General features: G+C 49.4%; 1 protein-coding gene across 7 annotated transcripts in view; it reads right to left on the reverse strand.

The window, feature by feature from the left end:
* The window catches only part of MSI2 (musashi RNA binding protein 2), a 229,068-nt gene extending 205,539 nt beyond the window's left edge, over positions 1 to 23,529 (reverse strand). For all 7 annotated transcript variants that reach the window (XM_082776573.1, XM_082776572.1, XM_082776570.1 and 4 more), the window contains exons 1-5: positions 23,413 to 23,529; positions 23,094 to 23,134; positions 22,854 to 22,935; positions 22,519 to 22,603; positions 18,339 to 18,380 (exon numbers count right to left, since the gene is read on the reverse strand). In XM_082776573.1, coding sequence (XP_082632699.1) covers positions 18,339 to 18,380; positions 22,519 to 22,603; positions 22,854 to 22,935; positions 23,094 to 23,134; positions 23,413 to 23,474 — 312 coding nt within the window. In that variant the 5' untranslated portion in view covers positions 23,475 to 23,529. The remainder of the gene's footprint in view (positions 1 to 18,338; positions 18,381 to 22,518; positions 22,604 to 22,853; positions 22,936 to 23,093; positions 23,135 to 23,412) is intronic.
* Between the last annotated feature and the right edge of the window lie 4,346 nt (positions 23,530 to 27,875).

Below are 27,875 nucleotides of genomic sequence, written 5' to 3' on the forward strand. Positions count from 1 at the left end.
GCCCACACACACCTCGTGCCGTGGGTGAGCACAGCAGCAGGGGCAGGGCTGAAGTGGGCGCTGCTCCTGCCCCTGCAGCACCCCTCCAGGCAGCACGGGGGGAGCCGGCCCACGGCTGCACCTCAGGCCCTGCCTGCACACAGCGACAGGTCCCAGCCAGGTGGGCATCAGGAGAAACCCGCGTTATTTTCTGCAAAACGCTTCAACCGTGGCAGTACAATCGGTTCCTGCACCTGCAAAGCAAAGGAGGAGGAACTTAAGAGGATTTGACCTGCTCTACTTGACCCAGAAGACCGACACCTACAGAAAGAAGGCATGGCCGCTAGCTGATGTGTGTTTCTCAGAAGAGCTCTTGTTTCCTCCTGTTTTTTCATGGGCTGGGATCAACCGCTGCTCTATGTGAAGTCGTTTGAAAAGCCTGCCAGCCATTATCACCTCTTGCTACTTTTCCACATCCTTCAGTGATACTCAACCCCGACAGGAACAGAAGCGGGGCTGGAGGCACCAGCAGCCCCTCTCCTCTCCTCTCCCCTCCTCTCCTCTCCCGTGTGAGGCAGCCGCAGGACATAGCCACATTGAGCAGCTTCGCATTAAACGCTACCTGCAAAATGCACAAAATGCAAAAACACCCTCCCTACCTGAACCCAGAAGTGCGAAGACAAGAAACCTCTTGAAGCACATCTTAAAAAAAACAGTTAAGGCACAAAGCAACCACTGTCTGCGTCCAGAGGAGCTCCGCGGGCTGGGGGAGCCAGGCGGCTGCCGAGGCCAGCGCTGAGCCCCCGCAGCCCCCCAGCACCCTGCCAGGTTCAGACCTCGGCAGCGCGTTCCAGCAGGAGAGGGCAGCGGCGTGACAGCTTCTTGTTTATCGAGCCTGAATACCAAGAGCTTCATCACCTCGGAGAATTAACAATACAAGGGCTCAAAACCTACTTTATTGGTTACGTCAAACGCTGGAAGATGCTGCCCGAATCCTGGCGGAATGGCAGGAAACAAAAGTGGTCTCAGCATGAGCAGGGAGCAGAGACTTGATTATCTGCAATTAGCGAATCGATGATTCTCCAAGACACTGATTTAGGCCAGCACTTCTTATTAGCAACAGTCAAGGAAAGCACAAGGGCAAATTGCATCAGAGCCGAGCCCAGCTCCCAAATACTGTCTCCACTGGAAATTCACATATAATCTTGCAAGGACTCAAACAGACGCGCACAACAGCATCACTTAGATTAGCCTGCCAGATACAAGCTGAACCTGACCATCAGTTAGGTGGCCTTAGTCACCACCGCCATGGAAACAAGTAATTTTATTATTTTGCTCTGAATATACTGGTATCTCAGGTAGCTAGATGTTAACAGCCCCTTACTGCGGGCACATTTGAGCAACTTTGCTCACGTTACACATCCACACCCTTGCTGCAGAGCACAAAAGACCTAAAGGAAGCTTGGTGAGGTCCCTGGGAAGACACCCACCGGTTTTGGATTAGGCCCTTCTGTTTTTAAGTACTAGATGTAATTTTGTCTTGTAACATTACACAGCTGTATATTTCATCTCAGAGTTAAACCGTTAATTTGCAAATTACAATATAGCAATACTCCCTATTAATAAAGCCATTACACGGGTTATGTTCATTTTCTATCCAGAAGTTTACACACAACAGGTCTCACTCAAACAGCTTAAAACTAAACTATTAGTTCATTTGCAATCAGACACAGAGACAGGTATGGTGTAAAATACACAATAGCAGACAGCTTGAATATACATTTTACTTTCATTTGTCTGAGATGTTTGTGCCAAGAATCCACTTGAGCCTGCTCTTCACTCTCTTTTAATACAATTAGGGAGAAAAAATTGTTTTTAAAATGATTAAAAGCATAACGCTGCCCAGTGTCATATACCCTCCAACAGTCTTCAATGTGTGTGACTGTCTTTGAAACTGTATCACAGCAGTTACATCACTTACAGCATGTATTTTTGGTTTATTAATCCCTCCTCCTGTAGAGGAGTTGCTGGAAACCTTAACCCCTTTATTTTAAAATAAAAGCACACACTAAGAAGTCACGTAGATATTTTAAATAAGAATCAGACAGGGTTGAACCCTGATGCAGAGCAACACAGCTTCCCATTTATACTCTTACATGATAAAATTAAAAACACCGAGTTGGGTTACTGTAACAGGCTCTGCCCGAACAAGGCAGCGATCTGCCCCCCCGGGAACACCCCCAGCACAGCCCCTACAGGCCGTGCTATGCACAAAGTTGCTCGGTGATGATTTACCGAGACAAAAGGACGGGCGGCTTAATTCTTCCCCTTCACCAGCCCAGATAAATTCCAGCCCCGAAGCACAGGAAATTAAAAGAGAACAATGAACTACGAAGACACGCGTCCATCGGGGAAGGAAATCCCGACGGGCACCGGAGCCCTGCAAGAGTTAACGTGCGCGCTGTCCCCGCAGCCCCGCAGCTGCTACCTGCGGCCACGGCCCCTCGGCAGCAACGCACAAGGGGAAGGCGCAATTTTGAGCTTCTCTTTTCATCTCTATGGTGACAAAAAGCTCCGCGGAGGGAAATCAGGGTGCCTTCCACTCAAAAGGTTTCTCATTTTCAATGACTGCCTTTCACAATATTTTAATTAAATCTCTGGTGGGAAAGCTTTAATTTTTTTATTTTTTTTTCCAGATTGTGGGGCTCACAACAACTATAGGAAAAAAACATAAAGGTTTGGAAGGAGGTAGTTTAAGCATTTTTGAAATAGATTCTCTGAAGACATTAGAATAAATCTACCAGCTGCAAAGTTTTACAAGCCAGCATGCAGAGGGGCCAAAAAGTCATCCGGTGACTAAAGTGTTCTGTTACATGCACCTTCTCCCATGTTTTAGCTGGGGCTGCAGGACTAAACAGGAAAGGGGGCTGAGCGCAGCCCAGGCACGAGCAGGGGGGGCAACAGTGGGAGGGCAGCCCCTGGGGAAGCTCTTGCTCCCCCCGAAGCAGTAACAGCACTGCACCACTCCGGGCAACGCAGAAGATCCAGTTGGAAGGCTGCAGTATAAAAGCAAGGTCACCGGATTTATCTTTGTTTCCCAAGATCTCTGTTCACTGCCAGCAGCACACAGCCAGCTGTAACCTCGGAGGATGGGGCACGGCAGGGGCCAGCAGCCCTCCCTGGCTCCCACGGCAGGGCTGGTGCAGGACCCACGGCCCCACAGCACGCTGCACCCCGCAGCCCCGCCACCAGGAGCCTGCAAGTGCTCCCCAAGTCACATCAGATCTTTCTGACAGCCAAATGGAAAGGCTCCTCTAACATGAACAGGATGGAACCACTGAAGAGATGCTAAAAACTTTGTGTAAAAGTGACAAAACATCCCAAAAATCAAAGTGGTAGAATGCAGGAAGACCAGCTTGGGAGACTGTGGCTCTGGAGGACAGGCTTCATAAAGGTCATTAACAGCCTCGCCACCCAAAAAACTTTCTCTAGGGTGCCCATTTCAATAGCAGAGCAGAAGAGTTCAGCTGAAGATGCGCAGTGTAGAAGAACAGATGACTCTGCAGCTGAAATCCATGAACTGCACCAGGAGATCCAAGTGTGTTAACAAACACGAAGCTCTGGCCAAAGCACCTTACCTCTCATCCAAGCTCCCTTGTGTAATGTAGCAATAATACCAGCTCTTTACTTCATATAATTGCTGGGAGAACACGTTCATACCGCAAGGTACTGCAAACTCCTTAAAAAACAAGCTCTGCGACTGCAAAGTTTTCAAGTAACGAGACAAACCAGGACAAACATGTCATCAGTTTGTATTTGTTTAAAAGTTTAACACTTTACTGAAGTGAAAAGCAAAATCTAACTAGATATGCAAAAAGAATACTCTCACCCTCCTTTAAAAATAAAAATTTAAGCACAGGGAGAGGCAATGCCACAATCCCCTGTAACAGACAAGCCCAGACCCCCTGAATCCCAGAGCGGTGCCTTTGTCACCGCGCTCAATAGAAAACACAAGTTATTCAGGCAGGCTGACTACTTATCCCGCGCTCCCGCCTGCTTGCTGGAAATTGCTATTCGAGGAGCTGCCCAATCTGTAACGACTTCTGGATGAGTCTGCATTTGATTTCAGGGCAAAGGCCAAGCCAAGAGGGAGACCCCGCGAGGAACTCCTCCCTCCAGCCTCAGCTCATTTTTTAAGGCCGTCTCAAAGATGAAAACAAAATGCTTTAGTGCTCGCAGGGGCTAAATATATGGAGTTCGAAAATGAAATACAACCTCCTTTCAAAGCCGCTGATAGGCAAAAACTATGTTCTTTAAAATAAAATGCTGGAGCAGGGGTGGGAGTCCTGCAGGACCAAAGGTTTCTTTTAAACTGACACAAACAGAACTGCCTATTTCTCATGTAAATTATTATTTTTTAAAATCATAATAACTACTGCAAGTCCAGCTACCCCTGTACATAAAACCCTTTCCACATACATATTTTCCTGGGGGAAAAAAGGCTTATCCCCACAAAGGAGTATGAAATAAATTGCTTTACTGAAGGTTAATAATATCCTGTCGCCGTGGTAAAAGACTCAATTACAAAACCTTCAGAAGAGCTCCCAAGGAACTCATCTGCCTGCAGTGACAGAGGCTTAAATAGCCAAAATACACAGAAAGGCTAAGCGCTTCCCAAAAGAGAGGAAAAGGGGAAAAAGATGGGGGGGGTTAAGTAAAAAACCTGGAAATTGGACACTCAAGGTTATAAAAAAAAACCAAAAAACTGCACACACACACACACAACGATGATTCCCCTCCGCACACACAATTCTCTATAATCTCAGCAAGAATTATGGCCTAGGGAGACCAGCACTAATTTTAGTATCAGATTTATTATGCAGCAGGGAGCAGAAATCAGTCAGGCCCGTCTCTCACTCCTAATGGGCAGAACTAGATCACGCTCCGGGAAGGCTCTGCTGAAGAATAGCTCGGGCCTGGTGAAAAACAAAGCCCCTGGGGCTCCCCGGAGCACAAACACACTGCGTTCTTAGAAGCCACAATAAAACATGATGATACTCCTCGTTTCTACAGCGCTGCCTGCCAGAGGATCCCAAAGCACATCAGTCAGAGCTTCCCGAGCCTCACGGCAGGGCTCAGCCTTCGGGGTGCTCGGGCTGGGGCCTGGGGGGGGCCTGCTGTGTTTTACCTCCCCAACAAGGGTGCTGTTCAGGCAAGTCCTCTGCGGGCAGGAGGACGGCTCTGCCTGGCCCTCAGGAGGCTTCCCGGGCAGCAGGGGCAGAGGGAGGCTTAGGGGCAGCTGAGGAAGGAGCTGAGCGCTGCCACCCGTGCTGATGCTGGGGGGGATGTCCCCCCACACAACCCTCACCCTCACACTGCCGCATCAGCCCGCTGGCACACACAGAGCATCCCCCAGAAGTTCAGGGGACAGCAGCAGAGCACCCTTCTCCGCTCAGCTCTTCCCCTCCCTGCCCCAGGCTGTTTGCAGAAGCCCCAGTGCTGTGCTCCGTCCACTCGCCTCCACGTTTTAAGCATTTTCCAGCCTAGTCCCTGCATCCGTCTGTCCCCCCTCAGACAGCAAACAGCACCAACACCATTCTTCGGATGCTTTGAATGCCCAGTGTAACCAGGCCTACTTCGAACAACTGTTTCCAATAAGCCAGCATCAGCCCTTGGCAGAGGGCTGTCACGACTGGCTCATGCCTGCTCCCCAGCTCCCGAACAGCCCCGCGATGCAACACCAGGGCAGGCTTTGCACAAAGCTTTGTCCCCTGGTGGGAACTGAAGACATCACAACACCACTCGCACTGCACCGGCCACAGCTCAGCCAGGACGATGCTGGCTTCTCGCGCCCTCATCTCCTCCCTTTAACCAGCGCAGAGGCGGCACAGGCACAGCCCCACAGGGCAGCACGCACCCGAGGCCGGTCAGCAGCAGCCCTCTTTGGAGGCACGGGTTATTTTCACCGGTTTGGACGTTGCAGGACACGTGAGCAGCACTTCTGTTTTCCACATCCATAAAACAAGAGCGATGACAATCACTTAGCTCATCTCCATGTGATGAGAATCAGGGTCAGATTTGAGCTAGTTCCAGTCATTTCAGCACTTCAGTCTTTTACAAAAAGAAGATGCTGATGTCTACAGAAACCTGTGTCCCACAGACTTTCATTTTCAATGAAATTTCTCCAAGAACCATTTTTCGTTGGCACCTCACTAAGATGAAGACCAGAAACTCTCAAAATATCACTACCTCATTTTGTTTTCAAACAGAAGCCAGGCAGGTACATGCCTCTAAAAACTGCATTACCTTACTTCTTTGTGTATCTAGGCACTTTGCTAGTAGTTTTCTAGTTGTGTTTTTGAAATGGCCATGAGTGTATCAAGCAATTTAGGAGCTTTCCATTAGAGCAGGTCAAAGCAAGCTTACAGTTAACTCCTGCTAACCTCAATGACAGCAAAGACAACCAGCAATGAGTAATTTAGAAAAGTCCACCAGAAATGTATGTGGCCACTCATGGTTTTTACCTAGAGTAAATAACAGATAATAGTAAATAATAGTGCTAATGAAAACAGATTTAGAAGTTGTGAATTCTCCTGCATGCTTTCCTCCATCAAAAGAGCTGCCTTTTTGCCTCCAAATTTTAGGGGGGGGAAAACAAGAAAAAAACATAGCAGTTTCTTGTCCAAAAAGTACCTCCGTTACCCAAAGATCATCCACAGAACAGTTCACTTACAGCCCAAACCTAGCCCTGAACTACTCATGTCCTGCTCATTAAGAAACCACGGAACTACTCCTGGCTCCTATCTCATTTCTTCCACTGACTTCCTCAGTAACCCCGAGCAGCTGACTTCGATGGAAGTTATGAGACTTAGAAATTAATTCAGGCATTTACACACCTGCCTGGAAAACACAAAAAGCAGGAGAGCAAGGGACAGAAAAGACAGCAACCAGGCCCTAATAATCCTGGCCTCAACAAGGAAACTTAAACCATCCATCCTGGTCTGCTAACCTCAATGCAAGCCCCCAGAGCTCTGCACATACTGCTGCTTCTATCACTCCGGCTGCCAGGCAGCAGAAAGCCTCTCACATTTCTTAGGGCAGTGAAGACCTAAGATCCTCCTTACAAAAACAGGCACCAGATTACCATTCAAGAATGCCACATCAGATTTATTCACTCAATTGTACTGGAAGTGCAAGCTCTCCTTCTACAGAACAGCCCCACGTCATATGCACAGCACCCAGCGAGCTCACCAAAAACTACTTGCATGTTAACGCTGCGCATTTCAGACCTGCCAAGCAGCAGGAAAATAATCTTGCACATAACCACCAAATTACCTCTTCCTCCCTCTGCCTCTTTACAGCCCAGAGCACATTTTTGCCCGCATAACCAGCACCAATAAGCAGGCCAAGCAATTCAGGACTTGCTCTCTGACCTCTGTTCCACCTCAAGAAGCGCTTGGCAGCATCCATTTGTCTGCCTTGATCCAACGATCTCCAGTTCTCGGCAAGACAAACAGGTGCTGTTGTCCTTCTCTCAGCTGGAGGAAATTCAGAACATTTCAAGGAAACAAAGGGATGCACCCTCTGCAGATGAAGGAATGCACCTGCCAAAGACCTCTAAGAACACTGAGAAACAGAAAATTCCCTTTTCATTTTGTCCATATAAGATGCTTGCCCTGTCCACCACATTCCTTCAGCTGCAAGCTGGATGAAATAAGGTTACGTTTTCTGCAAGGATACTTGTCCTCCCTCCCTTTTCTCTGTAGCCATCATTTTCAAATGAATTGACACTTTATTTTACTTTCCACATATTGCAAGGGATCAGGATTACGCAGCATCAGCTGAATAAAGTTCCACACACGCTCTCATCAGCTTGATGTGTTCAGATGACAGTGATGGGGACTATAAAAGCATGAAGACAGATAATCACTGCTTATGTCTGCAATTATAGTTTCAATAAAGTTTCCTCATGGCTCTTTAGCATTAAAGCCTTTGGACTGGTAACTAAATTGCTTTCATTTTTTGTATTTTATGTTTTGCTTTCTCGACCCCCTAACACATACAAATAAATTGATTGAGAGAAAAAAGAAATGCCCCTACTAAAATATCCACTAAAGATACCTCAAAAACAGCAGCCCAGAAATCTGAACTGATTTCTAATAGCTACAACAAAATCAAAGCCACGCTCACAAAACTTTGGGGGAAATCTTAACCATGGATGGCTTTCAGCTATCATTTTATTTGATCTGGAAGATATAACATAGAAGATGTGACCAGATTAAAACAAATTAAAAAAAAAAAAGTCACACGAGACAAGCCCAACTCCCTCTTCGTACATAAATTGCTGCGGACATCGCATGCATAACCCAACGCTTTGATCACAGTTCACGGTGATTCACCAGGATTAGGCTGACTTGGGGATTTAAAGCACACAGGCACCTGGCAGGAGACTCCCTCAGCTCCCCTCCGCGCCACCCGCCCGCAGGATGCAGGCTGACCAGGGCAGGGACCCCCAGGCGGGCAGGGGGGGGACAGGCACGTGCAGTTAAACACAGCCCATCTCCGGCAACGCACCCCTCGGTGGGGACACATCAGGACACCCGATGGAGGAACCACCACAGCCACCCCTCCAGGCTCTGACAGGGAAGGACGAGGGCCTGGCTGCGAGCAGCGGTCACGGTCCCGCTGCACAAAGGAGAACGCCAGGCTCCAGGAGCTGGGCCACGGGGGCGGAGGAGCGTCCGGCATGGCTGAGCGCCCAGCTCTGCGGGGAAGAGAGCAGCCAACGCAAGCTGGAGGCAGAGGGCCCCCAGGACACCTGCAGCTTCGCGTGCTCGCTCCTCTCCTCTCGTTTCTGAGGGCACCAGGACCATCCAGGCGGTGCCGTGCGTGTTCGAGCCCGCCGCCAGCCCCTGCCCTCGCCTCCCGGAGCCGCCAGGCGAGCGCTGCGCCCCAGCCCCCATGGCAGCCCGCAGCGCCACGTGACGGCGCCGGCCCTAACTCGCACCACAAACCACCTCGCCCGCTGCGGCCTAGCGCCCTTATCTCGCTTCCCCCCTCCCCAAAGCCTCACCCCGCCGGCGCAGCTCGGAAACCCAAGCACGCAGCAGGAACCTCGGCCTTCGGCGGTTGCAACCTCCACCGTGCCCCCACAGCACCGGGGCTCTCGAGTCGGGGCCTCCCTCCTGAGTTCTCAATCAAAAGTCGTTAAAAACAAAAAAACCTCAGTTTAATCCCTCAAACGAGTCACAAAGAGCTGGCAGTGCTCGATACTGCTTCGCTTCACGCACTTCCTTCCCAACGCCCAGGGCCGCCATCAGCATCTCTCCAGAGCAGAGCAGAGCAGAGCAGACCGTTTACCTCACAGCACCGAACCCGGGGCTCAGGAAACAGCTGCGTGTGCTGCCACGCTGAGATACTTCGGATAATCCCTTGTGCCATTTTCTCCTCCGGCCCTTGCTTCTTCAGGCTCAGTGGCAGCATCCCCAGCAGCAGCAGGGCCTTGTTTCGTCTGGGTTCCCACACGCTCCTCAAGAGTCCCACCTCCACCGATGCCAGGCTGTGCTGACCTCGGTGCTCCTGGGACATGACCATCACGGCACAAAGAGCAGGTTTTCAGGGGGCTTTATCACCGAGTACAGTTTGAACAGGGTGGAGACCAAGCTTCAGGTGTGTGCATATTCAGCAGGCCACCCAGCCAGGGCCAGAGTTATCGAGATGACCTACAGCACTGACTGGGGAGGAAGGTGAGCTATCTAGTACAAATATATCAATCATAAGAAAACGAGCAAACTGAAACAAAAACACAAGGGAGCCTCAGCCACCAGACCGACACCCCTCCCTGCAGCTGGCTCAGGGCTTGTGCGGGACTCGCGTGAGGTCTCCCAGGAGATTCAGGACGCTGCAGAGAGCAGAGACACGGCGTTTAATGCCACAGCAGGCCTGCACCAAAAGGTGGGGTGCTAGCCCCGTCTCCTCAGCAAATTCCTGCGATATTTCACATCTCCACATCAACTTCAGCTTTCTTTTCCATGTCTTCTGTTCCCTCCTGTACTTCACTAAGCACACAGTGTTGCTTTAAACTTTGCGGGTCTGCCACATACAATGCCAGAAGTAGGCAGATTTCACCAGCAAACGAGCATCTTCTGTAACCCTCTGCAACATTTTGCAAACCTTTGGCAGACACAGGATAAACACCATGTATGCATCAAGCTCAATGTGCAGCTCAGACTCCGAGCAGACAACAGCACCTGTGCATCTCTGAACATAAATGATTGATAACAGGGCCAAATGGAAAACTACACGTTTCCTGCTTTCAGTGAGTGCTGCAGAAAAAACACCAGCAAGGTCCCTGCAGCAGCACCTTTCTCCAGCAGTGCACCAACAGAAAACCAGCCCTAAGGGTTTGCTATTGATGATCTTTTGTCACAATCCACACCTCCAACTTGAGAGATACCTCTCAGTCCAGTTGGACTTACAGATGCTTGGGACAAACGCCCCGCTCTTTGCAAACTCCTTACACACCCCATCTACTCACCCTTCAGGAGGATTCCTGTACATTTATCCAGCAATTCTAACAAAAACCTCTATTGACTCTCTACCTAGTAGGTTCTCTATTTCTGCCAGCATTCAAGGAGCAGGAACTCTTGCTGGCACTTCACAGTCCTTATTTTAAACAAATCAAATCTTCAAAACACTTTTTCTCCCTATGCTCCTCACCTTCCTGTTCATGCAAAACCGGCCCACAAAACAGCATAAAGATGAGCTCAGAATCAGGAATACTAAAACACAAAGGGAAACAGCACAGGACAGGTTTGGGGGGACGAGAATTTCATATCCTCCAGGCAATAGCAGCATTCCCAATGAGCTGGGCTAAGCCACAAGGGCTGGAATTGCTCCAGGGCTTTGCCCAAGTTCCCAGCCAAGGGACGAAGCACAGCGGCCTTGCTCTGGCTGCGTCTCACAGTTATAAGGCCCACACAGAAGAAAATAAAACCAACAGGACTTAACAACTTCAAACCTTGGGAACTACTTAATTCACTAGATATTAGTTTCTTTCCCCCACCCCACCGTTTTCCCTCCCACCTGCCAGGCCACCTCATTACTGTCACTCTACATCAGCTCTTGCTACAGTAGTTTTCTTGGACCTTTGCCCCTTCAGTCAGCTTGAAACCTCTTCCCTATTGTACATCAGAGTCAATGGGAAATTAATGCAAGTCCTTGCTGGGGGGAGGGAAGGGCAGAGGGAATGGCGCTTTCTGCTGCTGTCGATATTACTTTCCCCTCACCCTTCTTGCCACGTACACTTCACCAACATATTAAGAAGCCCTGTTTGCATTTAACTGCTCTTGCTGAAGTCTCTGGAACTATTCCTCACGTGTAATGCTTCAAAAGCGTTAGCAGGGTAGGGTCTTTTCTTCTAATCTAAAGCCCCAAGTACAATCTTAATACATAAATTAAGCCTACTTGATCACAACAATACATACAGCAACAATACATACAGCTGCAGACGTCCCAGCACGAGGAACGACTGAGCAAGGGCAAAGCACTTCCTAACATTCTTAACATTTTCTCTGCACTCAAAAAATAAAGGAAACATTTTCACCAGGAGAGCAGCAGAACGTCAAAGTTTAGAAGTAACTTATTAATACAGCACGCTGATCCCTCTACAGGGCTTCACATTAACTTGAAAGTTACTCAGCAAACCAGAATTTCTACAGCAATATCATCTTAGAAACCTAAGCCACATTGAACACTACTCACATAGTTTACAGAATTATTCCAGTGACTAAGGCAAATAGAATGTGTGATTGCAGGACTAGACTAAATTAAGCTTAGACGATTTTTTTTTTTTAAAAAGTTAGATACTACAGAGACCCAGCCTCATGCCTGCAATTACTTTTTTGAGGCAACAGCAGGTTAGTAAGTATTTTCTTGTGAGAGAGATCCTCTGGTGGAAGAGGAAAAACGAGAGAGAGGAATCTGGCCATCTCTGAAGGAAGTGATGGAACTGACCGTCTACGAAGTACTGTCAAACACACAAAGTAATCTTTTAATCTTTTTCTGCTACAGGCTCCTCAGTTCAACAAAGCATTTAATAACGTGCTTTTAGTCCATCCTGATTCAGCAGAGCACTTACCCACATGCTTATGCCAACTTAAGTATATGCTTAAGTGCTTTTGCACAATAGGGACAGAGAAGATTCAGGCCCTGCAGATGAACCAGTTTCTGAAAGAAGCCCTTTTTTCCCTGTAACATGACTGGCTCTATCTACAGCTTCCCTTCCCTTTAGAGCATGACCCAAAACGTGTTTGAAGCGAACATTAAAACACAATTGAAAAGTCAAATAACTATTAGGAACAGCAAAGACATCCTCGTGTGACTTAACAAAATTGAAGAGCTGTTCTTTTTCCTTCCCAGCACAGCACATACCTTGATCTGCAAACGTCACTTTACCCCGATTCACTTGCTCTCCTCTGAAAATAAGTTACAAGTTCCTCTAATGCTTTGGATTTCACAACATTTATGAGACTATCACCAGAGTCAACAGGCTAAAAAAAGAATCCATTAGCATTAACTGGGCTGTCACCGGCAGTGACAAATAAATGAATTTGATGGTTTTAGATCAGTCATTAGTAGACCTACCCCCGGGCTGATAAAGGCTCAGCACTTTGCAGACGAGATGTACTCAATCTGGAAGCAGAGAGGAGTGTACAAGGGTGTTAGCATGCTGCTCTTCTTCCATCTCCCCATCCTTCCTTATTTCGGACCCTTTCCTAGCATATCCAAGCACCCAGGCCTTAGTGCAGAAAAGTTACAGCTAGATGCCATTAAAAAAAAAAAAAAGGTCTAATAATAAAGAAAAACAAAGGGAATGGAGAAACACATTAAAATAAAAAAGTTAAGCAGTGTTCAATTTTAATTTTTAAGTCAGCAGTAAGTTAAAATGAAAAATACACTAGACACAGCTTTTGTGTTTTTGTAACACAAAAGACGTCCTTAGGCCATGATAATAGAAAGCCATGTATTTTACACAAGAACAGGACAGTCTCTGGGGATTAAGGACAATGTGAGCATCTACCTGAGTGTTTAGGGAGAAGAAATAAATGTTTACATCTCCAAAAATAACAAAGTGATGAAAATCCAACTCAGCTCTTGCCTCTGACAAAACTCTCTGCACTCACAGAATGCCTCGCACAGCCACTTCGTCCTGGCTGCCAGCATGAAAGAACAGAGATCATGTTCTGCCTCACACAGATCACAGAGAGCAAGAAGCTGAGCCCAAGAATAATGGGTTTTAAAACCCTGATCCTCTACTACCTGAGAAGATCAGCCAAGACTCAGACTCATCAATTTTTTCATTTCAGCACCTGATGCCAGAGGCGAGTTTTAAGAGCCGCTTATGCTGAACAAGGCATCTGCATCAGGGCAGGTTGAAGATACCACGCACTGGCCATCAGCTGCAAGAAGAAGTCCCTCATACAGCTTGGCAAAGGCTTCATACTCTGTATGCAGCAGGTAAAGAAGTAATATTAAGGTACACATACATGCCCAATGCCAAGAGTAGTAAATACTACCTCTCTTATTCTATCCAGACCTGCAAATGCAAGGGAATAAAATAATAATAGAATTAATAGCAAAAAGGTCTGACCGAGCTGCTCTTGAGCCTGGTAGGAAAGGAAGAATCCCAAGCTCTGCTACTGTGTTCAGGCTGCATTCTTTTGAAAAGGACTTCAAAGTCTACCCTATACTTAAAGCAAGAAGGGAAGTACTGGGACTAACCCGGAGGAGTTTAGAGGAAGAAGCAGGGGAGGAAACAACAGAACTCTTGATTTCCAAGGTCCATCATTTGTTTTGGAATAAAATCTCTCCGCTACTCTGGCTCATGCTTATCAAACAGCCAAGGGATGCAGACACCCCACCTACAGTTAACTTAATTGGAATCAGACATCTAAATCCACTGTTTTGCTTTAAAAAAAAAAAAAAATAAATCCCAGGTTAGCCTGGGTGTTATTCCAAAAGGGCATGCCCTCCATTTGCTGCTCTGGAACAGCCAGCTTCACGTGGGTTTAACCGGAGCAACTCCAATGAAAGGAGAGTTGTTGATGCTCTGTTTTTCGCCCAGAGAGGAGGAACAGATGTGTACGACTGCACCTCTTGCAATCCATGGGCCCGGCCAGACAGGAAACCAGCTAGGCCACAGACAAGGTACGCACAGCTTGCCGATACACTGGCTGACTTGAGCACAGCGATGCCAGAACCAGTTATCGGTCCTGTGCTGTCCTCTGTCAGGATGAAACACACCTAACAGAAACACCGGTACGCAGCGTCACCATTCGACTACCAGGCTAAGTGTGCGTCTCACCAAATAAAGCCATTTTACTGTTTTGTGCTGGACAGTCCCCAGAATACCACACCCAACCAAGGCAGATTAGATCCCAAATTACCACACGCAGCCCTGACAAGAACGAGCTCTACTCCCGGTGGTCAGCAGACACCCAGCCCACAGCACAGCGCTGCGGGAGCGCCTCCAGCAACTCCCAGGAGCAGCTGGGCTGCCCCAGAGCCGCTGTAGGGGACGCAGACTGCAGTGGGCAGGTCACACGTGGTGCTGGTGAATGCTGTGAACGCTGCTACCAGGACCTCCAGCTTACTGGCTTGCCACATCAACCCCCAGCCGCGTGCACCATGGCCCCATCGTGGTGCCAGCACAGGCTCCGCAGTCCCACGCTGGAGGAACCCAAGCACAAAGCACAGCTCAGGGAGCAGCCTCACTAACTGCAAGTCTGCAGTGAAGTTTTATCTGCCTCACGCACTGCTTTGCACAACAAAGCATCCAAATATCCGTACCAGTAAGTTACACAAGCACGCTTTGATGACCAAAGAGCTTCTTCATGGACTGAGGATGCTGCATTTCTGCTCTTCAGGGTGTGTTGTGTTTTTTTTTTGCCCTCTTCCCCTTTCTCTTTGTAAAAAACACTCTCCAAGGAAGGGGGAGGTGGCGCAGGGGCTGGAAATTGCTCCCATTTGAGAACATCTAGTGAATGTGCTAAATTTGCTAGGGCTTTTCCAACCTAACACAGCAGGTAAAGTCAGAGCTGACAGGCTGCGTATATCACAAGTCAAGTGACAGTAGTCTTTGGTATTCAAAAAAAAGGGCACTAAACTACTTCCTTCCCCTGCCCACCCCCGTCACAGCTGCTTTTTAAGGATTTTTATGTCAGCAGAGTTACAAACAATCAACTGTTAGAGAGCTCATTCCAGCATTTGGAAGCAGGACAGATTGTTATCAAGGAACAGCAGCCTCCAGAACATGGATGTGTATTCTTTTCATCTCGCTGATAGCCATGGACTGGAACCTCAACGAGTCAAACCCCTACAGCACATTTCCAAAAACAATGGCTTCAAGTCATCCTGGACTTCACAAGGAGAGAAGGATTACACATCACTGCGTAATCCACTGGAGGCAATCACTGAGGATTTTCTGCAAGGGTCATTCTCAGAAAACCAGGGAAGAATGCTCCGCTGTTACAGCCTGCCACTTCTCGCTCAGTAACCAATTTGCATCACCAGAGAGGTGTCAAATCACGAAGATGCAGTTAAAAAAAGCCCAAAAGAAAGCGTTTTACTGGGACACGGTCTGAAAGAGGAGGCCCAGCCAATTAAAATCAATCCGAAGGGGGGAAGGAACGGACACAAATCATTGTGCACACACAGAAAAGCCAGCGTGACCCCGCAGGCCACGGCGAGGCGTGATCTGGCAAGGGGGCGCGTGCGGCCCCAGAACCCGCGGCTGGCCAGAGCTGAGCACCCCGGGCAGGTCGGGAGGGCTCCCGGAGGGAGGAAGGCCCCGGGGGAAGGAAGGAGCTGCCGGCAGCCCCAGGAGCGAGCATGGCCTTCCTGCAGCCCAGCCTCCTCCTCCTCTCCTCCACCCCAGCTCCGTACCCGTCACCGAGACCACCAGAGAGCCGAGCCCTTTGCGTTTGGCTACACGCGTCCAGGAGGACAGCCAGTGGGGGAAAATGGAAAAAATAAAAAGCCTTCCCTTGAACCTAGAGAAAGACAGAGACGTTTCATTAAATGCCATTAATCTCCACAGACCCAAGCATTAGCTAGTTAATTAGACTAAAGCACGGTCGCATTTTAACGCTGAGCACTCACTGTTCAGCTGGGATAAATGAACAACTGAAGTCCAAAACCTTAATTCAGTATCTAATTAAAAAACAGAAAACAAAAAAATCCAGATTATAAAATACAGTCCAGAATAATGTATCACAAATGATGTAAAATCTGTTCTTCACTGCACACGATTTTCTCCAGTTTTGTGATAAAGCCCCTTCAAAGTCTTTTGTCCCTCCTCCCCCCCACACACCCGGTGGAAATCCCAGCACCTTAGAAGGGACAAGTCCATAAAAAGCAGCCACAGACAGCGCTGACCTCTCTCCAGACAGAGCAGTTCCTGCTAAGAGCATCGTACATTCCAGAACTGACCCCACACATTTTTCACCAAAAGCAAAAGTCTACCAAGAAAAGTTACTTGAGGAAAACCAAAATCCCTTTTGTAAAAACTTCCTGTTAAACAATGCAAAAATCAGGTCAGTTTAACACACTTATATCCACTGCATAAGACATGCCCTTTTTCTGGTGTTTTTATTTATTTATTTATTTACTGTTTTAGAAGAAATCACAAAGGACAGTTTAACAGCTCTGTTGCAACTATTATTAACTTTTCCAAATAGCGCTACAGAAACAGATACCTGGTAGATGAAAACAATTTATAAAGTGAATAAGCCTTTAAAAATATTGGGCAGGGGGAAAGGAACAGCAACCACAGTGCAAGATCACCCTCATGCAAGATAATCATCTTGAATCATGAAACCTTACAAATTTTTAAAGTTTTCTGAATTTTATCTGAAAGACAGCATTAATTCAACAACATAATCCAGAAGCCACAAACCCTACGAACTATAAACTCTGCTGAGCATGGAAGCAAGCCAGGCAACTCATTATTCACTAATTAGTTATTAGATATGTCCAATGAAGAAAAGAACCCCTAAATACTTGACTGTATTAGTTTGGTTTAAAATTCTGCAAGTAGGCTGTTACCTTTTTTTGTTGTTGTTGTTTGCTTTTATTCTAAAGAAATCACTAGCACCTCTCCTTCCATATGCCTAAGGTTCATAAATTATACATTGTTTTTTCCAGATGCACGCTTTGCACGATATATAATGTTATAGTTCCACACACTATTGAACTGCTTGCTTTCATAAAAGCTATATACAATAAAATTGTTAGATTAAATTTGCTCAGGTAATCTCATGCCACAAGCTTTCAACTGTTCTTCCGTATTATAAACGTGACTCTACAACTTTGCAGTCATCTTCCCACTTTCTAAACAGGACACCAAAGCAACTCAAGGTGATTACAGTGTATGCAAGTGGCGTACACCAGATAAATTCAATTCTTCCTATAGATTCTCAGAAACAAATCATAACAGTAAGTTGATTCCAAAAGTTTTCTTTTGGCCTCTGACTTTCAGAATTCAAATGCAACTGCCCACACATTTGGATCTGAAACTGTTGCTTTCATTAGCCACAGCCTAAAGAGCAACAACCACTCCTATTCCATAAGCAGGTCCTCCGGAGGAAATGGCACCTGGCGATGCTTCAGAGCAAGCACGCAGACAGAAGCATCGCTGCACACAGCTACAGCATCTTTGTCCCTGCACGGAAACCGGCCGCACTACAGCAAGAGTGCCCTGCAAGAAGGTCACTCCTCCAGCCAGCGGTAAGGGACTTACAGCTCATTGTTTCGCTGCTCTTGCAAAAGAACACCCTGTGGCCTGAAGAGTTCAGAGCTTCATCAGAAACTTGCTATCCAACACTTATTAAGTCTGCAAACACATCTCTGAAGTTACACAAAAGAAAACTTGCAAACAATGAAGGCAGAGATATATTCCCCTCCATCACAACCACAGAACTGAAAGCTCAGCTCAAAACAAGCCCGAAGTCTGCTCTTAATCCAAACGCTCTTCATAAACACCATGCAAAACACATTGCGTAAAATAGCATAACAAACGCGAGTAATGCAGCAACGATCTCCCACCACAACGAGAAGCCTCTGGTTTTCAGCCAGCGGCAGCTGAGCGGCACTCTGCAAGGAGACGGTTAAACTGGAGACACGTAATATCGCACAAAGCAGCTCTCCTGTAGTTTCACAGCCATACGCTGATACCCTTAAGACGCCATGCACTCCGGCTTTAAAAGCTTTCATTGCCAATTCCCTGTTTGAAACCTGAACTGCCTGGCAACAATGATTCTCTGTGTGCCTAAAATCCTATTATCGATCCTCCTACTTACCTTAGGCTGTGCTCGTCGGGGAAATGCAACTTTGGGGTCAATCTGAGGAAAAAGAAAGGGGAAATCAACAAGATAGCTTTTGTTGTCAGGGTTTGTTTTTTTGTTTTTTATTTTATTTTATTTTTTAAATCACTGAATTATTAATCCCTCATTTCTCAGGCTTACAATTCAGCACACCGGGTCATCTAGAACTACTTTGGAAGTGACAGATCACAGTCTCGGTTTGTCAGGTAGTTTTTTTGGCAAGGGGAGGGAGATAGGAAGAGAGGAAGAAAACATCTCTTCCGTACATCCCCTGCATCAACTTCGGGGCTATGATCTCTGCTCGCACGCAGGGAGCTCTGTGTAGCCTCTGGGTGCTACCTGTACAACAAAACTGCACGCTAAACCATATCTGCATGCTCTGGAGGTTGCACAGAAAAATCTGCACTCCTGATCAAGATCTTAACCTGTTGGTTTTGACACCTGCACCTTCCTTCAGTTGGGCTTTGGGTTACTTCGTTTTTTGGTTTTCTGTTTTGTCAACTGACTAGCAACACCACACAAAAAAAGAAATGCAGAACTCAGAAGTCAGATTACCTCAATTAATTATTAGAACTAAATCGTTAGAAGGAAGGCAAGATTATCCTTCATAACAACATCACTAATTGATCTGGTATACAGCTTCCCTCAAAAAATTTGGGCGAGCAATCAAAGACTATGGGGTGGAAAAAGAAGAGAGCAAGACAAAACATGCAGGCACTTTAAACCGTAAGGGACCAACTTCTTAAAGATTTTCCATGAAGGAATTACCTAAAGCATTCTTGAATGAAGCACGCTACCACAGAGACAAAAAGGAACAACAACAACAAAAAAATCTGTTTCACCCCACAGTCCCTTGTTTTTAGGTACAGCACTGACTCCCATCATGCTGCATAAATGAGAAACCGTGTCCACTTTGCAATTCCAAAATGCCACTTCTGCAACTGACAAAAAAAAAAAAAAAATCCACATGGGTCACCTTTAAAAATTAAAAGTTCTCTACCTGTCAAAAATCACTTAAAAATAAAAAGCATCATAAATGAATGGCTGAATGTGAATTAAAAAAATCCCACCTTCTGAACAGATGTCCATCTAAAATTGTCATCTTTAAAAATGACTGCAATAAAATGTCTACATGCTCCTGATTGCACCTGTATTTTTTATTTTTTTTTTTTAAGCAGCATCTGCACACAGACACGTTCTAAATAAAGAGACTGGAAAAGGATGTTTTAAAGGACTAAATCCTACCTTAACTGTGTAACTTGCAACTGCTTTCAGTGTCATTTCTGACTGCATAACAAACTTTAATCCTGATCATCCTAAGGTATATGTAAAGAAGTAGAGGCTATGATAGTTTGGGTTTGGTTTTTGTTATATTCCCACTGCCCCCTCACCCCACGCCCCCAGCTAACCCTGAACAAGGAGATATTTCAATTTGGTATTGTCATTCCTGTGGTGAATTGACTCATAAATAACCACGGGCCTCTCCTAAAAAGCAGTTTTACTCAATTAATATGTCAAAATTGCAAACATCACAAACATTTGATGTGCAACTGATAAACTAATTTGTCTGCATCGGATACAAATAGAGCATCTTTCCTTTTTTTAAAACATACCTGAGAAATGAGCGATTACATGCCACTTAATTGTTCAAAAAGCATAAAAAGTAGAATTCTTTATCTAGAAAGCTAACCTTTTCATAGAGATTAACATTATCTACAAATATATTCAGCACTGACTAGGCATTTGTCTACTGGGGAAATACAACAGGTATGGATTTTCCACAGAGATACCTAAAGGTAGAGGCAAATATGCATGTTTCTATGTTTGCTTCTCAAGTCAAAGATTTCTCAACAAAGGAGAACGCCAGTCCCACCAGAACGACAATGCTGCAGAGTCCCACTGGCAAAAAAAAAGTTGCGAGAGCCATTAAATTCTGAGGCAAAACAGTCACTTCTGAAGGTCAGTTCAAAGAGCATGGAGTTCTTTGCACCACAGCAACAGCACTTGTTTCTTCAATCGGTGATTTTCCTTCACGAGAACTTTTGGATGCACACCATCAGCATTTTCAGATGAACACTACCAATAAACATGTCAAATCCATACCTTTTGCATAACCCTGTCAACTATTTAAACAACAACCAAAAAAAAAAAAAGTTCTACCAAAAAAAAAATTAGTTAGTTAGGTACAATTCTACTTACTGTATCTACAAGTCCTCTAGGAAATGACTATAATACTATTTCTGATATGAATGGCCATTACCTAAACAAAGCTTTTAACGTAACTGTAAACAAGAGCGACGTTTCCATGCCAATACCCAACCGATCTGCCTCCTGTGCTGAACGTTGAAACAGAGTCAAATGCTATGTTATACTAAAGAACAGTTACTACAATACGTTTACAGATAAATGTCTGAAAGGGAGCCTGGCTAGCTCTGTGCGTTACTTTTAGGTTGCATTCTGACTGTAAGGCTGATTTGTTTTTCAAATTGATTCAGTCATTATCACACAATCAAAATCGAGGCAAATTTGTCCTGGTCAAGCTTTTCACCCCTTCCCCAAGGAAAAGAAAATTAATGTATTGCAGAGACTAAATGGTGATAAAGGAAAAAAGCTGGGGGAGGACCTAATTATAGGCAGAAATGAGACAAGGTGTCCTCCCATGATTTTTTTTTTTTTAAACTCTCGTTCAAGATACTGTTTGTCTTTGTTCTTCTTATCTAAATTTATCTTTAAAACACATAGAGAATACAGCTGTACACGGAAAGTCTGGTGACTTTAATCTCTGAAGCACAGTAGAATCAGTTATCATACCATATCTGATTAAACCTAAAATCAAATTATTAAGGCATGTGAAAGCATGGGCTACGTGTTCAGACAAGCCCAACAGAATTTGTAGGTCAAACTGAAACACTAAATTCCACCTGCTTCTACAAGGGCTTTGGGTTTTTTTGTTTTCACAGAAATCACATTAAAAATCACACACTCGTGTTTGCTCCCTGCTCGTTCTTTTCCTCCGTTAACTGCATCTCATCCGCCCAGGTACACGCAGGATGTTCCAGCCCTCAGACAGGATTCTCCCTACCACCACGCTCGCGTTAAAACATTTCAGCTCCAGAATGCACGCTATAAAGGACGGTTACAGCAACGAACACATTTGATACGTTCAGCAGAAGCTCTCTGCCAGACAGTTGAACCAATACGATCCTTCCCTTCCCAAAACACGACCCTCCTCAGACCGATCGGTACCAGAGCAAAAATGACCTCTACCGGCGTCCTTTCCCCCACCCTCCAGGTTTGCTGAGGCTGAGCACTGAAACAAAGTAAGGCACACGCAAACTTCATCATCCTTCTGCGTGGCCTCGATTGCAGGGAGGAAAACAGGGCCCAGCGCTGCACACACCGGGCACCTATTGTTTGACCCAACGCTGAACGTGCACTGTCAGGTCAAGGGGTGAACTTCATGTTTAAAAATAAACAACAAAAAAAAACACCACATGCGAATGTAACATTCACTAAAAAATAGATCAAGTGAATAATCTCGTGAGCGGTCTCCTTATGTTACCCACTGGAGGCTGAGCGTAGCAAAAAGCTTTGCAGAAAGGACAACAAATCAGGACTTTTGCTGCTCTGCCACCGCCAACCTGGAGCTCTCGCACAGCTCCCCAAAATTACCGGGCAGGGGAAAACCTCTCCAAAAAAAAGGCTCAAGGAGTGACACCAGAGGCAGCTTTGGCGATCTGATGGTCAGTCACCCCTGCCCCGAGACACACGCACCGCTAAGGAAATAAATAATTCAATCGCAGCAAATAAAAAGTTCCCTGCGGAAAGCCTGCTGCAGCGGAACACCAAAAAAGTTAGATTTCCCCCTACAATTCCTCTCAATGTCACCGCTCGATAAAATACAAGGCTGGGGGGAGGAGCCAGCGGCTGCTATGGGAAGATTCGGATTGAGGAAAAAAAAAAAAAAAAAAAAAGGAAAAAGGAAAAAAGAAAAGTTACCAGAGGAAACGCTGTAAAAGTGAACTCCGGGAGGGGGCTAATAAAAAAATATAAAAAAATAAAAAAAAAAAAAAAAAAAAGAAAGGGACGGCGGAGGCCGGTGCTGCCCGGCTCAATGACAGCGCGGCGCGGCCCCCCCCCCCCCCCCAGCACCTACCGTCTTGGAGTCCAGCTCGTGGTGGGGCTGGGCCAGCACTTTGTCCACGCTCGCCGGGTCCGCGAACGTAACGAACCCGAAGCCTCTGCGAGAGACAAAGAACAGGGAGCGGGGGGCGGGGGGCGCTCAGCACCGGAGGAGCGGCGGCACGGAGGCAACGCCGCCCCCACACACACACACACCCCCCCCCCACCACCACCACCCCGACCCCGAGCCCCGCTCCCGGCCCCGTCCCCTCCCCGCTGCCGCCCGGTGCCGGCCGGGCCCTGGGGGGGGGGTCCCCGCTCCCCGCGGGCGAAGTTGTGCGTGCGTGAGGGGGTGTGGGGGGGGTTTACCTGGAGCGCTTGGTGGTGGGGTCCCGCATGACCATACACTCTCTGATCTCCCCGAATTTGCTAAAATAGTCTCTAAGGCTGTCTGCGGAGAGAAGAGCACAGAGGCAGCGCGGGGCGAGGGGAGTGGGGGGGGGGGGGGGGGGACCGGGGAAATGGGGAGGGGAAGGGGGGGGCGTGAGGAAAGGGAGGGAGGGGGGGGGGGGCGGTGTTTTTTGGGGCCGGGGGGGTCCCGGCGCCTACCTGGTGAGGTCTGCCAGCTGAGGCCGCCGATGAACATCTTGCTGGGGGGGCAGAGCAGAGCGGGGTTGAGCGCCGGGGCGGGATCGGCCATTTTGACGGGGCACCGCACGGCGGCGCGGAGCGGAGCGGGGCTGGGGGCGGGAGGGGACGGGAGGAGGAGGAGGAGGGGAGCGAGGGGAGGAGGAGGAGGAGGAGGAGGAGGAGGAGGAGGAGGAGGGGGGGGCCCGGCCCGTGCCCGTGCCCCCGCCCCCCCCCCTCCCCGCTCCCCGCTCCCCGCTCCCCGCTCCCCAGCCCCGCCGCCGCCTCCCCGCCGACTTACCCGGGGTCGTGCTGCGCCTCGCCGGGGCTGCCCGAGGTCGCCTGGCTCCCGTCCGCCTCCATGGCCGCAGCTGAGCCGCGCCGAGCCACAGAGAGCCCCCACAGCCCCCCCACCCCCCGCCCGCCCGCCCCCCGCCCGGCCCGGCTCCGCTCCGCTCCGCTCCCCTTCCCTTCCCTTCCCCCCTCCTCCTCCTCCTCCTCCTCCTCCTCCCTCCGCTACCGGAGGCTCTCGCCGGAGCGGCGCTGGGGCAGCGGCCAGAGCCGTCACACGTGGGCTCGGCTCGGCTCAGCGCCGTCCCTCGCTCCCTCCCCCCGCCACCATCCTCCTCCTCCTCCTCCTCCTCCTCCCCCCCCCCCTCCCTCCATCCCGCGCGCCACGGGGCGGGGCCGCCGCCGTCGCGTGGCCCGGCCGCGACGTCACCGGCGCGCGCGCGCGCGCCCGCCGCGGCCCCGAGCCGCCCAGCGGGAGCGAGCGCCGGGAACGCGCGGCCCCCGCCGGCACGGGAGGGGACGGGGAGGGTGTTGGGGGGGGGGGGGGGGGGGGGCAGGGGGAGCAGCGGAGCCGGGCCCGGGGGGGCGTGAGGGGACGGCAGGGAGCCGGGCGGAGCGGCCCCGTGGCACGGTGGCCCCCGCGCGGTGTCCCGGTGGCCCCCACAGCCCAGCAGCACGGGGTCACGGTGTGCCCATCCCGGTGTCAGCCCGGTGTCCCCACATCACAGCATCCCAGTGTCCCTACCCCAGTATCCCCATCCCAGTATCCCCATCCCAGTGTCCCCATCACAGCATCCCAGTGTCCGTGTCCCAGTGTCCCCACCCCAGTGTCCCGGTGTCCCCACATCCCAGCACTCCACACCCCGCTGTCCCCGGTGCCAGCCTCAGCTTTGCTCCCGCTCGGTGCCCGGCAGCGCTGCGGCAGGAGGTGGGAGCAGTGCGGGGCCGCCAGCTGCTGGCACGGCTCCATGAGGTGCCTGCGCTCAGTTTCCCCTCGAGAAGCCCCCATCAGGGGTGCAGGCCACCCGCACAGCAGGACCAAGCCACTGTGCCCTACATCTCCAGGGGTGCCCGTCAAATTCCAGCAGCTGCACCAGCACCAACCCAAGCCCCGGCCCCGGCCCCGGGGCTGCTTCGGCCGTCAGGGGAGCGAGGCCTGGGTTAGGGCACCCCACAACCTCCCTGACCCCGCTGCCGAATTGCACAGGGAGCACGGAAAGGGTGAGCAGGGGGCAGCTGGTGGGCAGAGCCACACCAAGAGCCCTTTCCAGCAGAGATGCCTTACCCAAACATTAAGTGATGGCTCGAACATCGCTGAGTGGGCAATGCCACAGCTTGGCCACAGCTTTAGCTCCCAGAATTTGCACCCCTTGCTCACCCCAGGGCGAGCAGCCACCTGCAGTGGCTCAGGCCCAGTGCACCGGGGGCGCTTGCAGCACCCATGCAGGAGCAGCGTGCTCGTGGGGTGAGCGCTGCCCGGTCCTGCCGTGAAAGCAGCGTCTGCAGCTCACGTGCTGTGGGGTTCTCATCAGCAGGCCTGCGCTGAGTTGATTAGTTATTCATGTTTAATGCAAGATGAAAAGTGCTACAGTACAGAGGAGTGCCTGTGGAAGGTTTATTACTGTTCAGGGGATTCCCTGCCTGGTAGGAGAAGGAAGCAGCAAGTTTTAGTAACATCTCTGGATGGGATCCAGAGAGAACAAGCGTCTCTGCCGCCTGGTCCGAGCACAGAGGACCCAGGCACCCACCTTCACCGCCCTGGATGTGTGCATACAGCCAGCAGAGGGGCCAGCACAGCCACTTCCCAAAGCCTCTGCAGCCAGCACAACCCCAGGGAAGGGGCCGGGTTGCAGCGACCCCACCACCGGGATGCCCACGGGCACCACGACGGGAGCGCGCGCTCTCCTCCTCCCCGGCCACCAGCGCTCGTGCTAAAGATCTGAGCTCCCAACAGACTTTTGGAAGGAGCTAATGAACTGTGAAGCTGACATCTGTAACTGCTGCTCAGTGGTAGTATTGTCCCTAGCCGCACAATTAAAAGTTGGAGCATTTATCCCAACAACAAGGAAAGTTGCGGCTATCGATATAACCCCAACCAACCGGTGGCTGGTAGCACTGCAGACAGCTGAATCCGCGTTCACACATCTGTCCACGCACTCTCACAGCACCTACTCCTCATTAGCAGGTTTTAGCCTCACTGGTCGCCTCTCAACATACAGCAACCCCGCTTCACAGATCGGAAATTGAGGCGCTGAGTTCGCTAGGTAAGCTTTTAGAGGGCCTGACTAACACCTGGCTCTGCATCTCACCAGAGACACGCGTCCTGGGGGCCTCAGTGATGCTGAAATACACGGCTGTCGGGCTCCTAAACCAGCCAGGGGCTTTTGCAAATATCATGTCCATTAAGGAAGGTGGAAGCAGGCAGCTGAGTGAGGTGCAGGTCCTCATCGCCCGCATGGCAGCCGTGTGCCCCTCCTGCTGGGACATCTCGTCCATGCTGCTGGACGGCTGCACCTCCCGCACGCCGCCTGGAGAAGGAGTTCGTCCTGCTGCTGCAGGAGAAATCTGCATTTATGTTTTGTGTGTGCTATAAATTCAGTGTCGTAATAAAAAGGGGCTAAATCTTCACTGAATAATTCATTTTCGCGCGTAAGGAAGAAATAATGACTTATATTATATTCCATCTATCATTTAGTAAGTTCTTGGGATTGATCGGCCGGCGGCTGTCGGCAGTCCCTGATCACTGGCGGTGCGCTGCGGGCTGGCCTGCCCGCTGCCCAGATGCGGCCTCACCTGACAAATGTTATTTAGATAGCATTACGGAGGGGCAGTGCACGGGGGAGCTGCCAGGAAATCAAAGAGCATTTAAAATGCAGAATATGTCGTTGTCAAACAATTGGTCTCGTTGATGCCTCGCTGCCGCTGGCGTTGCCTCGGTGCCCGCAGCGCTCTGCGGAGAGGCTCTGCCAGCACGGCGCTGCCAGCACGGCCGCGGAGCAGGGGTGGCACGGAGAAAGGGAGCGATGAGCGACGGCACGGCCGGGGATGGCCAGGAGGCTGCAGCTCCAGCAGGGCCTGGAGGAGGCGTTCCAGGTCCCGAGGTTCCTAACAGAGAGGTTTTTCACGTGCACGGCACCAGCAGCTTTGTTGCACCGCTCGCAGGCAAAAGTTCACCAGAGTGCGGATTTATTGGCTCGGGTTTTGGGGTTTGCTTTTTAAGGCTCTCCAGCCTTCAGTATCCAACTGCATCTCCTAGTGGCGAGCGCTCCCCGTCTGCCCGGGCTGCCAGGCCTCTTTGTTACCGGCCGCTACCTCGCCGAAAGGGGAGCGTGGAAAGAACGCAGCCGCCAAAACCCTGCCCTCGGCCGGGCCGTGCAGGGGACCGAGGAGGATCTGCCCCTGCCGCAGCAGCTTGCCAGGAAAAAAAAACAAACAAAAGCCATTGAGCCGGGCTGTGCACGAAGGAGTGGTTATTTAAAAACGCAGCGACCGGTTCCTAAGCTGAAAAACCTTACCCCAGAGCCAGCAACTTTGGCACATCTAGCGCAGATGTGGCTCTGGACTTTCTGTGGAGACACTGAAGTTTTTCTCAGCGGCAGTTCCGGATCTGCACTGAGGCATTCCAGCATCGTGCTAAGGAAGACCTTACTCTGACCTTATTAAAAACATGGGGATTTTCATCCTGATTTTCATCCTAATTGAGAAGACACCATTTTTCTACTGTTTCAAAAGAAGAATAAAAAACCAAACATTATCAGTCCCATCTTTTAGATGATAAGGGAGGGGGGGAGAAAGCTCGGTGAGGAGAGATTTCAAAGCCTGCTTTGTTTTCATCAGCTTTGAAATCAACAGACAGCCCTGAGAATTTTGTTTTTCAGAACTATGGTGTTTAATTCGATTTACAACTTCCAGGCAATTCTATAGATATTCACCAAAAATACAACAACAAAAAAAAAAAGAACAAGACTGCTTTAAAGAAATCCTCCTGCTTTTTTCAGATGTGTCATTTTTCCTGTGGGTAGGATTGCAGGATACAGACCAATTAAGCTAAAAACAAAAACAAAACAGGGAGGAGAGGCGGGGAGAGAAGAGGTGGTTTCGTTTTGTCCCTGTTCAGCACTCCCTGCCCCGTCTGGCTCAGGCGACCATCTCACGGACACCTTTCCTTCACCTTACCGAGGGCTTTAGTGCTGGTTTCTTCAAGGACCATCCCTCAACTACACCAGCTGACAGCAGCTGAAATCCTCCCATTTCTTTGGCTAGAAACATCGGAGCCACCTGACCTAGTGCATTCCCTCTCACTGTCGGAGGGCTGGCAGCGGCTTCCACCCCGGTGCTGTGGCAGGACGGGCTCCAGCCTCGCTGCCAGCCCCGTGCCCAGCACTGGCAGCAGCAGCAGCGACAGCAGCAGCTTGTCCCTTCACTGCTCCCATGGCCTTGCTCCAAAAAAGCATCCTAAGATCCCGGGCAGTG

Source organism: Aythya marila (assembly GCF_965140915.1).
Source record: "Aythya marila genome assembly, chromosome: 20".
Classification (NCBI taxonomy): domain Eukaryota; kingdom Metazoa; phylum Chordata; class Aves; order Anseriformes; family Anatidae; genus Aythya; species Aythya marila.